At 36.6% G+C, this 15,418-nt stretch overlaps 1 protein-coding gene across 2 annotated transcripts in view; it reads right to left on the bottom strand.

The window, feature by feature from the left end:
* Positions 1–164: 164 nt before the first annotated feature.
* The window catches only part of Rsbn1 (round spermatid basic protein 1), a 52,703-nt gene continuing 37,449 nt past the window's right edge, over positions 165–15,418 (bottom strand). The window contains exons 3-8 of one of the 2 annotated variants that reach the window (XM_036189974.1): positions 13,407–13,544; positions 12,971–13,113; positions 7,309–7,476; positions 5,372–5,480; positions 4,205–4,678; positions 165–2,219 (exon numbers count right to left, since the gene is read on the bottom strand). In XM_036189974.1, the coding sequence (XP_036045867.1) occupies positions 4,208–4,678; positions 5,372–5,480; positions 7,309–7,476; positions 12,971–13,113; positions 13,407–13,544 (1,029 nt within the window). In that variant the 3' untranslated portion in view covers positions 165–2,219; positions 4,205–4,207. Of the gene's footprint in view, positions 4,679–5,371; positions 5,481–7,308; positions 7,477–12,970; positions 13,114–13,406; positions 13,545–15,418 lie in introns of both variants that reach the window. The other variant, XM_036189973.1, reaches the window with a different exon arrangement.

Here is a 15,418-nt window from a genome sequence, read left to right as displayed (position 1 = left end):
TGCACCTTAATCTAGATGTCTCTGACCTTTTCTTTGGGAAAGAAAAGTCCAAGGTTTTCTTCAAAAGCTTTACGATAATAGGGCACAAAGGAGGAGGTGGGGGAAGGCTATTAGTACTCTACAAACAGATTCCAGGCAATGAGAACTCACTCCCATGTGCTATTCATTTTGTGATGAAACATCAGTAAAGGACAAATCAGACTTTGTTTATTAAAAAAATACTTTACAGGAAAAAAAAACTATGCATTCCATTGTCCTATTTTACAAAGAAATAGCTTAACAATTTAACACTCAGACAGCTACAAAAAGCACTGTGTTAAAAGGGTGATTATTCACACAAATTTAGATTTAAGACTAGTCATTAAAAACCTTTTAAAACACTTGTTAATGTCAATAAACAAACTAAGGCCACACAAACGCAAATAGTCCGCCAGGCAAATTATACATTTCATCTATATGCAAAGACCTCTTAGATAAATTAAAGCCACAGGGAAAAAAAAAGTCTTAGCTGCCAATCAAAATGAAGTTTAGTCACAGAAAACACTATTACATGAAAATTTACAACATGTGATAGAAGTAGTACATAAGTATTTCTTTAGAGAGAATTGAAAAGTGCTATATTTTAAGAGACAGTGGTCTCAACTACATGCACAAGTGGATCCTAAAAAATGTAAGAAGATATTTTAAAATGGAAGGCCCTAATATTTATGGATACTTGCTTTTGAAGCAACAGACTTCCGGATGAGGATGAGTCCTTTATGCACTTAGAAAACCCTGGTGCTGTGCGTCTCCTCTACCTGCATGGCCAGTAAATACAGCTAGACTGTCTTGAAAACATGAAACTTAGCACAAATGTGAACCTCTGGCATGTGCTACTGAAAGGGTGAAACAGATTTATTAGAAAGACACAAACTCAGTAATTCTAATATCCTCAATAAATACAAATAAATTTCAAAGGCAAATACAGATGAAATATAATGGGCTAATATTAATGATAAAGGATATATTCACTAGGAATATATTTTCATGGATTTTGGAGTCTTGTTCCTATATTAACTCTCCTTCTAGACAATATTTATACAGGGAAAAGCAATAAACAAAAGTTTCTCAAGTCATTAGGTGAGATCTTTATGCCTGTTAAGACTGATACATCTGTCCCTAAAGTTTAGTAAATGATTTGTAAGTTCCCTTCCCCATACAAGAGCCTGTAATATTAGTGAACTGAGAGTTCAACTGTTTGAGGGGACAGGGCACTTTCTAAAAGTCTTTAAGTAAAAATAATGCATCAGTAAAACTTTTAAGTACTGAATAGGCAAGTACAATTAAGCCTAAGAATTCATTTTTCAAGAGTTTGGAAGAGGGAACCAATATGGAGGTTATTATTGCTTTATGAATTTGGGACACCTCTTAGAATCATAACCCTAACTCCTAGCCTACCTTGACAAGTATAGAATGACCTCTGGGGAAGGGGAAGACTTTTATGCTTTTTAATAGTTACCATAAAATCATTATATTTGCTGTCAGGAATATTCGTTTATTAGGTCTTTTCCATAGCATATTTTTTAAATACCTCTCTGATCCACAAAGTACTAAAACATATAGCCACATTCTGCAAGTAATCCCAAGGGTTGGCACAACAGATGACATACCAGAAAGGAAGATCAGTTTCAATTTCAGTTACAACTTCACTGCCATCGTTACTTTACAAATCAGAGGATGCCAGACTGCTCCACCATGCCTCACTCCACCAAACCAAATAGTTTAATGATTTAGAAAAGCTGCAATCATTTATATCGCTCAACTAGGACAGTTTTGAAAGCAGCAAGAAACTCAAAACTTCTGCTTTTATATTCATCAGTCTTTGAAAGCATGCTATCAAAATCTAATACTCACATAGGACATTCAGAGTTTCCAGATACATTACTAGCTAAATGTTTCTTTCCATTCTATTGCAATCTAATATACAATGACTTCATTAGTACATGATTTTCAACATTTTTATATTCTTTTATTGTTTATACTGGAGGTGAGGGTAGACTTTTGTAAAAAGGAAAATGGAGATTTGCATTTGATTGTAGGTCTTTGCAGATCCGCTGGTTCCTGAGTGATTACACACAGTGCTGGCTGTCAGGAGACAGTCTCCTTGGTTTTAGGTAATGACCAGCTTAGATGACAGATGGCATCTGCTGGATGGCAAGTGGGAGATGGGGAAATCGGATCTTGGAAGACAAGAAAAACAAAAATAAAACTTTTTGCGTTAACAACTTTTTCTCTTCATGATTACTTTTAAAAGCAAAGGTTGCCTGAGAAGAATTTTTCTTTGCACAGCCTGGTAAAGCTCTATGAAATTCTTCTGGACAGAAAAATAAAAATAAGAAATAACCCAAACCCATTCATATTTCTGATAAACCCCTTCTCCACAAAGTAACAACAACAAAAAATACCCTCAAAGGTCCCTTAAAAACTAGTTTGATAAACTAGAATTTATACACAGGATTTAAAAACACCCCTGTAATAATCACATGACCTTTCACACCATTCTAATTACCTTATTTACAAAGATAACTAAAAGCAACATCACTTCCAATTCATAAAAGGTTTACATTGAAGTGTTTCCCTATTTATTTGTCTTCATCCTTTGTAACAGAGAATACATACATATACATATATATAAGGAATAATACAGATTCTAACTAATCACTGTAGTATTTGCTGATGGTTACTTTTCTATCGGTTTACACAGTGACCTCTATACTTTGCTAATATGCATTTAACTACACAACAATATTGCACAAAGTAATATTTATATAAGATTTAACCTATTTCAGAATATTTTTAGAGAAAATTCATATTTGATATTTCCAAAGATGCAGCTAAGTTCCATGGTGACAGACATAATAAAGCAGCATCTTTTTCTTTTGCCTATGTTAATGCAAATATTTCAAATCTCACCATCCAGGAAAAAAAAAAATCAAATTGCACTGTAACCAGGTAGATACAAGAATCTGGTCTTAGGTGTGGGGAGTACTCTTCCTTTAGTAAATAAAAGGCCTACTGAGTTATCAACTAAGAGAAAGTAGAATGCATAGCACATGAACATTCCAAATAAGAGAAAGACCACTACTTCAATGAAGGAAGCCTATTGAAAGAAGGCCTATATTGAAAACAAAGTAAATATCCAGACCCTAAGCTTCAGCCCATCTGAAACTCTAGGATGGAAGTCTAATGCCTGTTACTAGAAAATAGCAACACGACTAACAATGGACAAACCCAGGTATTCACCAGATAAAATTGTGAAGGTTTCAAAAGTAGATGCCAAGTCACAAGAATAGTTTCTCCTAAGTTTGATGCTCAGATATGGCAGGCCTCATCAGTAAGACTGATATGAATCTCTAACTTTGATATTTGTGATCAGTTTAGGGAAAGTATCCACAGGAAATGTGAGGATACTCGGAAGCAGAACAATGGGTCAACATTATCTCTTTTGCTCAAAATAGCCTCCAGTTACTATGTAGCCTAGAAAAAAATTAATGAGCCATGGATAATGAATAACCAAGAATTATCCGTCTTTAGATTTTGTTTAATTGAAATATCCACTGGGTTTTAAATAACAGACACAAAAAGACAGCCTGGATCAGAAAGTGCTGTGCTTCCTCTTGTGCTAAAACCAGAGCCACTCAATTTTCTTTAGAAACTATGTCTTCTTTGTGGTTGGAACTAATTTACTTGCCCATGTACCAAATGTAGGAGCCTTTCCTGCAACCAATGCCATTTTACTGTGGAAACTGGCGAGGTGCCATGAAGACACAAGTACTAAACCATAAATCTTTCTACCACATAAAGCAAATATGGCAAGAGACAAGGAAAGATAAAACCAAGGGAAGTGAATCATTTACCAAGTGAGAACCTGCTAATCCAGAGAATTCTGGTTTTGATTTGAAGAAGAGATTGAATTGTTACCTCACACCTTAAAACAGAAAGTAGCAGCAGACCCACTATTACATACTGTACTAACGGGATAAGATACAACTCTTAGCTTTGCATAATCTGTGTAAAAAAGATATGCTTGACATTTGTGGAATGTCATTTCTCTTTATAGAATTATAGGCAAGATTTCTCCAATAAAACTTAACTTAAGCCAGTTATAAAACTATAACTTCACATCAAAATTTAAAAAAGTTAAAAAATGTGTTTGAATATGTACATATCACACAGGAGTGCTTGGATGTTCCTGCAGACTGTGTTGCTGGTCAGAGTCCAGTCTACTTTCCACCTTGAAAACTGGAATAGGCTGTGTCTTCAGATCCTGGAGATGAAGCTCTGATGGAGGTGGGAAAGATGGCGGGGCAGTTGTCAAAAGCTGCATCTCTGTGCATGTTTCCTCAGATTCAGTTTTTATTCTCACACACTGGGAGTCAACTTCTAATTCTCGCTTTCCAGGTAAACTACAGTCCATGTTGGAATTGCTTTCTGTGTTTTGAGGGGCTTCCACAACAGGGTGGTATTGTTTAAGCCTTATATGCCAGGCTAAGCTGCACACTGCTGACACTGTTTTGAACTGATGAATGACATTTCTAGGGATGAAGTAGATATCATTGTCGCAAAGCTGAATTCTAGCATAGCGAATTCCTTCTCGCCTCATTTGGTTTAGTTTTGCTTCATCCACCCACTGTACACACTAAAAAGAAAGGACAAGAAATTGCATGAGACCTTAAAATATGTAATGATTCAAACAAAATATTCTAATTCAAGGGGAAACCAGTATAGCAAACTTTTAAAACAAAAATCAAATCTTGAGAGAACACAACCGTTGGGAAGCCTTTTCTACATATCTACCCTTCTTAATAACAAAAGACTGCTGAGACAGCCTATGGAATCAGTACATTCTTGAAAGTGCAGCTAAATATTGTTAACTTTTTTGTTCCTCAAGACAGGGTTTCTCTGTGTATCCTTGGCTGTCCTGGAACTTGCTCTGTAGACCAGGCTGGCCTTGAACTCACAGAGATCTGTCTGCCTCTGCCACCCGAGTGCTGGGATTAAAGGCGTGTGTCATCACTGCCCGTATCTTTATCACACATAAAGGCAACATTTAATCTTTCCCTTCACATCTTCTGACATTTTGCAGTTGAGGCCACATCGAGTGAGATTACTAAGTAAGACTGCTTATGGCCAAAAGTGAACAGCTGCTCCATCTCAGGCCCACCCTCCATCCCAAAGATTTTGCTTGGGAAACTCCAATAGAATTTAATAAAAATAAAGTTAAATTTACTGTCTGTGAATCCAATTATAAAATAAAATGCCTAATAAAATGGATCCAGATGCTGTCTCCAATGTCTCACTAAAAGGGTAATGAGAATGTGAAAATTATTACCTGGGACACTGGAGGTTCATGAAGGTCTAACTGCAGTCTCTGTACAACATCAGTAAAGTCCTCAGCATGAAAACAAATCACATCTTTGGTTATGCGAGGTTGGTCACTCCTAATATTAATAAGACAAAGTTTAGGGACTAGCATCCACAATGCAAAATGACAATTTGTTTTCCAGTTTCTAGAATGCTACTTTGAGCAAATAAGTAAATAAATAAAATGCCTGTCTTCTAAAGAGTAAGAGTGTACTTCTTTAATCAGTTTTGAAAAAAATAAAAGCATATCAATAAAAGGTTTTTTAAAAAAACAAAAATCAGGGCTGGAGAATCGCTCATCGGTTAAGAGCACTGACTGCTCTTCCAGAAGACCTGGGTTCAATAATTCCCAGCATCCACACATAGGCATACATGCAGGCAAAACACCAATGTACATAAATAAAGCCTAAAAAAAAAATCAGTAAGTTGTTAAAAATTCAAGCAATAATGGCTAAAAAGAATAGTTTTAGTCTAGCCTTGCAACAATCTTTCATGCTGGTGTATGCCCATGATCCCAGCACTGAGGCCAAGAAGAGAAGATCTTAAGTTTGATGCTAGCCTGACATACATAACAAGTTCAAGGCTATGCTGAGCTACACAGTTAAGACCCTGGATCAGGATTTTGTTTTTCATTTTTATTTTTAAGTTTTATTCTAAATGAGATGCATTTGCTGTTGTCTCATTAGGGAACTTGAGCTTTGTTATAATAAAACCAGGCTGAGCCAGGCGGTAGTGGTGCACTTCTTTAATCCCAGCACTCAGGAAGCAGGGGCAGGCAGATCTGAGTTTCAGGCCACCCTGGTCTACAGAGTGAGTTCCAGAACAGCCAGGGCTAATATAGAAACCCTGTCTCAAAAAACAAAACAAACAAATAAAAAGATATCAAATATACAAAGAAAACTAAGCTCCAAGTGAGTGTAAAGGAAAGCAGCCACTACAGGAAACAGAACAGCAGTTCCTCAAAGTAATAAAACAGAACTGCCATGTTCTCTAGCAACTCTACTTCTGGGTATTGAACAGCTGGAACATAAAGAGATACCTACATACCTATGGTTAACAATCAAAGAGCCAATGGAAAAAGTAACCAAACACCTATTGAGTGAACTAACAAAATGGTATACATGAATCTGCATGTACATGCACACATGTGCCAAAGGGACTACACTTACCTTAAAATAAAGTCTGACACTTGCTACAACATGGATAAACTCTGAGGGACATTATTTTAATAAAAATAGCTGAGTAAGAAAAAGAAAAAAATGTAACTGCCAAGATGCCTTAGTGAGTAATGGTGCCTGCCACCAAGCCTGACTGCCTCAATTCAATCTGTAGGACCAGACGGAAAGAGCCAACTCCTGCAAGCCGTCTGACTGCCACACAACTGCTGTAGCACACACCTCCCAACACAAAAATAGAAACAGTGTAATAAAAATAATCCCCTTCTGTCATTACGATTAATTATATTACATTAGTATTTGTACATGTGCATGCACATGTGTACATCCAGTGTGTGGAGGTCAGAGCCCAGGGACTGAACTTGGGTGGTTCACTAAACCATCTCATTGGCTTACTAGGATTACTTCTGTAAAAAGGAAGAGGAGGGAAAGTACGCTTCCATTTCTATGAGATACCATACATGGCAAGAGAATGCACAGTAATGGTTTCCATGATCTACGGATGAGGTGAAAGTAGCTGTGAGATACCAAGTTTCACTTTTGCAAGATAAAAAATTCTAGAGCACTGTTTCATCACAGTGTAATTACACTTCTATCATAAAAATGTTTAGATGACAAACTATGTTATACGTATTTCACCACAATTTAAAAATTGGTCCCTGACCTTTTAAACAGAATTCACATTTTCTTAGACATTAGTCAACCCTGTAGTTTAGTTCCTTTAACTTACCATTCACCAAATTGTACAGCCTTCAAAACCCCAACAGCAGCCGTACTCTGCCAGTCAAACCCCTGACCTACATGATCAGCATGAGCTCTTGTCCTGTCTTCAAAGAGGACTTCTCGGGGTTCACTTGTCCGAGGTAGGTACTGGAGATTTTTAATTTCATTCATTGATCTATAGTTGATTTGGTTGTGAAACAAAGGAAAATATGAGGAAATAAACAGCAGTAAGGTATAAAGGTCTGCAATACTACTAGGTGTAAATGAGGTTTGAGAGGAGTACAACGATTTTGATCATTAGCATTGAACATACTATATTAAAATGATTATTACGATTTCCTCTCTTTCTCTGTAGACTATACCTTATTAGGCTTAACTGAAGAATCTGAATGCATGAAATTCCTCTAGACAAGCACAGTATAATTAAAGGTTTAAAGCTGTAAGCTCAGTCACCCCATTTACAACTCTCAAAACATTCTACCAGGACTTACATTCTAGGCAGCAAACTGAGCATACATCTGATCTCCTTCCACATTAAATGAACTAATATGGACAAGAGAAGGAGAAAATGGGAGAATGGACAGAAATATACATGAAACAAAATGAGGCATGAGTAGATAGCTGTTGATTAAAAAAAAGATGGGAGCTTATTATATTCTGCTTTTTATGTGTTGAAACATTTCTAAATATAACGATCTAAGGGTGATAGTAAAGGAAATGGAATAAATGAGTTAGCAATACCAACAAAACAAATTTTGCATGATGGAAAACAATCACAATGTGCTTAGACTATAAAACTGAACAGAGACTGTTAAGAGGCTGGACTATTCAATAAGGAGTGAGCAGACAAAAGGGTAATGGACCTTGGAGAAACTGGAGTCAAAGGGAGCAGGCAAATAATAGGGGACAAAAATTAAGTAAAACTGAGAAAGGGAGGCTAGTGACTGTGGTGTCTGAATGAGAATGGTTCCATAGGCTCATATATTTGAATGCTTGGTCCTTAGTTGGTGAAACTGTTTTGGGAAGGATTAGAACATGTAGCCTTGTTGGAGGAACTGTGTCACTGGGGTTTTCAAAAGCACACCTTTTACATATTGCCTTGATCCTGGTGTCTCTTCACGGGAAGAGAAAAGTAGCTAAGATAAAGGTGAAACTCTGCTATACTCAGTACCCCTCAAAGGAGAATGTTAGGCATTTAATCCCATGGAGTAGAGAATGGCTGCCACTCAGTTTTGCGTTCTTCTCTCGATTTCCCTCACAGTCCCTGACTTCTCACCAGGCATCTGATCATTCCCTATGTGATCTCATCTCTAAGCTCCAGAAGTGGAGCTGGATGAGTCCTGTGAAATTACAGTAGGCTCACTCAGACTCTCAGAACATTCAAAACTAGTTCAAAAAGAGACATAAACCAATGCCTACTACAATGTGGATTCTATTTGACAGTATGAAAAGAAATTGCTCAGGAGTCCTCTGGGAAATTTTCTAGCTCATACAAAAGAAGCATAAGAGTTTCTTCTATTAAATATAACCAGATTCAAGAATTCTAAAATGATCTAACAAACATAAAGCCAATATGAGCAGAAAAACCTAGGCAAAAAAAGAACGATTAAGTAGAGAATGGAAATGATCTGGCTCTTTGAGGCTAGTATTTAGCTACTAACCATATGGTGCCCAGAGCTAACCTTTCCAGAATTCTTGACATACAGAGTAATATTTTTTTTTATTTCATTAATCACACTGATGCAAAATTCTTGTTTACAGCCATTACATCTTCATAAAATTTCAGCCAAAAAAAAAAAAAAAGACAGAAAAAGAAACTGCACCTTCTTAACTGAACACATTGACTTTGCCATTTAAATAACACAAGTCTCTAGACAACTGGACATCCCATTTAATATCTACTTCTATGCCTACTCACTCTAAAGTGAAACCTATCTATTGCCAGAATGAATGAAGTATATATAGAATCTTCAATAAGTGCAAAGATGTATTCAAAGTATGAATGGGTCACCAAACATTAACCAATTATCTGCAGATAGCAGACTGACAACGACCAAAATTCACAATAATGACATTTAAAAATCCAAATGTTAGAAGGAAAACTGTCAAGTAAATGTTTACAAGTAAAACCAAAGAGATCAGTAACAGAAAAAAAGCACTTAGGGGCTGGAGAGATGGCTCAGTGGTTAAGAGCACTGACTGTTCTTCTAGAGGATCGGGGTTCAATTCCCAGTACCCACATGGCAGCTCACAACCATCTGTCACTCCAGTTCCAGAGGATCCGACACCCTCATACAGACATGAATCCAGGCAAAACACCAATGCACATAAAATACAAAAATTAAATATATATTTAAAAATTGGATGTCCGATATTAAAAGGATATATTTTTTTTAAAAAAGGAAAGGGCACTTAAATCAGGAGTGCTATTCCTCAGCTAACAGGAGTGGGAGGGTGGAGGAAGGAGGGAGAAAGAGGGTAAAGAAGGAGGGGGAGGGAGAGAGGGAGGAAGGGAGGGGAGGGGACACACACATTGAACAAAGGAAATCAAGCATGTTAGAACTCCCAGAAATAAAAACAGACAAGAATCTTTAAAGGGGCCTATCCAGTGATAACAATAACTGGAAAATGCATCTCCACACTCCAACTAAATTATCAATTAAATTTAATGAGAAAAAAAGAAAGCTGAAGAATATACTAACTCAGCACATCCTCCATTTCTTAGAATGATTCTTGAAAATGTGTTGAATAAGCACAGGAAATAAACCTAGGAAGACAACAGCCACCCGTTGGTGGGGTAAAGCTTTAGCTGGGAAATCTTAGGTTTATAGCTGTTTAATGATCCTTCCACAATGAACAGAACACAGACCTATCTCCAGAGGTGATCAAGATATAAATGGTATACACAAGAAAGCTTAAAGTGTATCTTACAGAACAGAGAAACCGTAGTTACTAGAGGCAGGGAAGGTTAGCAAAGAGCAGGATAAAGAGAGATCAGAAAATGGAAACTAGAGAATTAGACAAGAATAATTCTACAGTTAGATTACATGAGTAAGCTCAATTAGACAGAACATTCTAGACGACTTTCCTATAGTGCAGTAAAGCGAGTTATGAAATTTACTTATGTTTCAAAGTAGAAGAGTGGAAAGATGTTCAACATTGAGAAATGAGAAGTGTTTGAGGGATGGAAATGCTAATTACTCTGATTTGACCATTATATACATTATAGACATAAATCAAATTATCACACTGGGTCTCATAATATATACGATTACTCTAAGTCCATTAAACTAACTGATAGTACTCTAGAAATTCTGGAAGATTCCATGGGAGCGCAGGTCTGGAGAGATAACTCTGTGGTAAATTGCTTGCTATACGAGTATGAAGACCTGAGCTCTGGTCTCAGCACCCACACAGAGCCAGGCATAGGCACACTTGTGCATTTGTAATCCAGTGCTAGGAGGGTGGAGCTGGCTGGCCACTAGTCTAGCACCTTGTTCACTGAGATGCCCAGTCTCAAAGGAATAAAATAAACAGATCAGGGCATTAAACATCCTCCTTTGGCCAATGCTCACGCACAGGTAGGTGAATACACCCACCCATACATAATAAACATGCACAAATATCATACACATACACCACATACATAAAGAAAAAAAAGTTTCATAATAGCTACATGGGGGGTCATAATAAGAAAATCACACAGATAAGAAAGTTATCATAGTTCCAAAAGAAAGTATACTTTCCTAAGCAATAAAAATACTAGAAATTATGCAGAATATACTCAAGAGAAATTATATCCTGCCTCAAAAGGGATAATGATAAACTTTAGTGAAAACAGAATTTTAAAAAAAGCACGATCCAAATACAAAACTAAATTGTGACATATATTCTTCTAATGAGTGATAACACCAAGATTTAGAATATGAATTTTTAGCCTACCATCTGAATCTTAAATATGAATGTCATCGCTATCTATCCAATTTCAGAATGTACCTATTGATAAAGCATTAAAAATCAAATGGTGGTTTTAAAGCAGAATAAATTAGCTTCCATAATGTGTGAATACAGTAGACAGAGCTGGAAGGCACAAGGTAAAATAGGGTTCATCTAATTACTCAGAAAGTAGGTGAGAAAAAGGAATACTCATTTAGCATAGCATGTCTGCCATATTTTTTGTCTTTTTCTCCTTTTTAAAAACATTTATAATAATCAAACATTCATTTCTTTTTGGAAATATACAGCAAAATGCATATAGTACTTAAGAATTTATAATTTTAAGATCCATCACCATAATATATAAAAATTGCTGCGATCTAGTACTGTACAAAAGTTTTGATTAATTGTTGTGTTTTAAGTACTACATTAGTATACTGTGTTTGTTTATGAGATTGGTCTCATGTATCCCAGACTGGCCTCCAACTCACTATGTAGCTGGAGATGTCTTTGAACTTCTGATTCTCCTGCCTCCACCACACCTGGATAAGAGAACTGCAAATGTATCTCATTTATGCAGTGTTAGGGGTAGAATCCAGGGTTTCCTCCATGCCGGGCAAGCAGTCTATCAATAGAGCTACATCCCCAAATTTCATATTCAGTTTTTACCAAGGTTTCATAGATCTTAAGTGTCTAAAGCTATTTTATAATTTGGTAGTTTTCTCTTGTGAGTTTTAAGTTAAAGTTAAGATTAATCCATTAAAACTCATTTTGAGCTCTTAATTGCTTTTTTTTTTAATTATTTATTTTGAGACAAGATCTCAATATGTAGCCCCCAGTAGCCTACAACTCACTATGTAGATCAGGGTGGCCTCAAACCCACAGAGATCCTCCTGCTTCAGCCTCTGGAGTTCTGGAATTAAAGGTTTGTGCCACCATGCCTAGCCTAATTTTAAATTAATTTTAAATTGCTATTTCCACAGCCCAAGCAGATGTAAATTATTTTCAGTCTCAATGATATTTTCTAAAATACTAGAGTAAATCTACATTTGTTTTATGTGTGTGAAAGAGAAATATCTTAGCACATGATTTATCACAGCTTTATACAATAGCACAACAGTATATGTTTCACTCAGCAAAACATAGTTTCCTACAATACATCACGACACAGAGAAAAATACAATAGTCCCTCACCTCAAGAAGGTCAAAATGTATTAAGAAACAAACATTGTACAAAGAGCATCAAGGAACCATGTTGTAGGAACAGATGAACTTGTCCTAGCGTCACAAGGGTGAAGATGTTCAAGGTTAAGTGCCGAAGCTTTTCTAAAACCTGCTAGGTAAAGAGGAAGGTGGGAGGGGTGAATTCCAAATAAAAAGACCAGAGCAGGGCCAAGGGGCAGTGGGAGACAGCGGTTTGGGAACTGAATTTAGTACAGCTAGGAGAGAAAGAAAGCAAAGGTACTGTATTATCACAGATTTGTAGAGACCAAACTAGGGAGAATTCGCTCTTGTGTCCTACAGGCAGTTAGGATTTTAAGAAGTTTTAAGAAAAATCAATTAATGTAACAGGTTATCTGAACTAGGAAACCGACAACTTGAAATTTTACCTAAAGGAACTCTTCAAAAATCTAGACAAGTTTCCAAACCATGCTCAGGTGACAATCATTTTTATAAGCCACCTACTAAAAAGAATAGTTTTGCTTATTTGAGCAAAATGAATGTTTACTGACCGTCGTCTTTTGAAGGGTGACTTTGGCATGTCTGCTGTGGGGATCATTTGTTCTCCGGGTCTCACCCACATTATAGGCCCATCATCACTCTGAGACCTACACTGCAGTTGGAGGCTGGAAAGTGTACCCCAGGGCAAAGTCATCTAGAAACCAAAGGAATGAGTTACATCTGAAAAATTTTAAGCTATTTACAGATAATTCCTATCCAAATAAAAGTACTAAAAACCATTTCTCATGTGTATGTGATGAACTAAAAGCTGTATTTCTGAGTAACATAAAAAACCTGAAGTATTCAATACCAATACTTTTCTAAATAGTTTCACACCATCTATTACATAAAATTTGATTTTAGTAAGCATGATTAACTTAATACTCTAATATTTAAGTGTCTACTGAAATAATGACCAGAACATTAATAGTCTAAATAAACACTCACTTTCAGAAATGGTGATTCTTCTAACATATCAAGGAACTCTGGGAAATAATCACCAACTTCTTCATCAACTGCTCCAACAAGACTTATCTGCCGCATAGGACCTGCTCGGTAGGTACCACAGCAATATGTCCTGTTGACCTGAGATAAATGAAAGAGAAAGGGAAATGGACTGAGATGCACTACGAAGAACGAGAACTGAGTGTTGGTCCCAGTGTTACTATTTCATCTGCAGACTAAGAACTCAATGGTCAGTTCTGGACAAGTTAACCATCACAGGCACCAATCATACTGTGAAGTCAGCCACAAACAGAAATTATTTCAATGTGAAGGTCAGCCTACAAGCTCAACACCTCAAAGGAAGACATTAAGACAGATTTCGCTAATAATAACGATTTAGTTTTGGAAACCACTTTATTTTGAAGAGAAAAAACAGAATAAGCAGTAAAACTGGCAGGGTAAAAGGGAAAATGCCATAGCCACATTAATCCTTCATGTCCATTGTCTATTCCTTAGCTTAACCTTCACTTGAGGAAAGCTATCAAGCTACCACACTACTCTTAAGTTTACATAATTCAAACACCACAATATTAACAGCACCCAATTTACCAACAGCTCAGAAATACAGGTATTTAGGGCAACTGATGGGATGTAAATAGAAATAAAGCACGACTTCCTGTTTGAAAAGAGGAAAGAAAGAAAACCTAAAGGGAAGATGGAGCGAAGAAAGGCAGAAGAGGAGAATGAATATAACCAAGTTTATTTTCATCCACATAAAGAAAAGCTTCACATCTTATAAGGCTACACCTTTGTGAGTACTAATGCTGTCTTCAAATAACTGCCCCAAATTAATATTATTAGATTTTTACTTAGTGGCATAACCATCATCAAGCAAGTAAAAGTGCTATAAAATTCAAGTACTAGATTTTGAGTACTGTAATGTTTAGTCTATTTGGAAAACTATTAAGTTCACCTATTTAGAGAAAGGCTCTGGAACAACCACACCCTTTCTGGTCTCATCTCTTTACTTACACTGAATTAGGCCTCTGGCTTCGCTTTACCTAGTTTTACTTTTGAGTCTCAGCACCCCTCTGGCTTGAGGGTCTACCCTCACTCTTATTCTATCCTAGTTCTTGAACCAGCTGCCTAGCAAGCCCTAAGCCTGAAACATTCAAACCATCAGCTCTACCTCAGATGTTTCCAATCAGGGGCCAACAGACCCCTCACCCCTCAAGTCCACTTGGAATTGAGAAACCTACAACTTGCCACTAAATATACCCAGACATACCTTTCCCACATAGAAAACTACTCAGTAATACCTGTGTCTACTTCCTGCTTTTATCAATTCTCCTCACTTCTTAATCCACTACTCATGTCAATGCAATCTGGCTTCTGCTCATACCAGTTCCCCCAAACAGATCAGACAAATCACAATGTTTGCTAGTCGTCTGTTGTCCCAGCTTCTTTCGAGGCACCCTCCTCTAGTTGCACGGTTGGTCTATTTCTCATTCAACATATTGTCTAAGGGTAGCTTAAGTTATAATACCAATTTATTATACATATTATCTGTATCTAATTTTCTAAATTAAACTCTTCCTCAGAATCAGATCTGTAGGTACAACTTCTCTTAGTCAGGCTGTGGACACTCAAATGCAGTGCCTATAACATGGAACACATTTTCTTCTAAGCTTTCCCTCTACTCCTAAACTTGTTTGTTGAGAGGGAGGTGATTTTGTATTTGCTTCACCTAACAATGCTAATAATTTTCTCAATTCCCAAATTAGGAATTTATAAGCCCTTTTCCTCATCTCTTAAATAACAAATTTTATCTAAGTAGTACCTCGATACAAGAAATAATCATTTCTTATCTAATTGCAAAATCATGTCCTTACATGAGGGATTCTCATGAGCCATCCTACATAGTGCCTACAAATGATCTCCTAAAGAAAGACTACTTTACCATTCAACTTTCCTCTTCTAAATGCTTCAAGTAGTTCAGTTAAGCTCAAAATCCT

Source organism: Onychomys torridus, chromosome 6 (genome assembly GCF_903995425.1).
Source record: "Onychomys torridus chromosome 6, mOncTor1.1, whole genome shotgun sequence".
Taxonomy (NCBI): Eukaryota; Metazoa; Chordata; class Mammalia; order Rodentia; family Cricetidae; genus Onychomys; species Onychomys torridus.
This window is presented reverse-complemented; position numbering and strand designations above follow the sequence as displayed.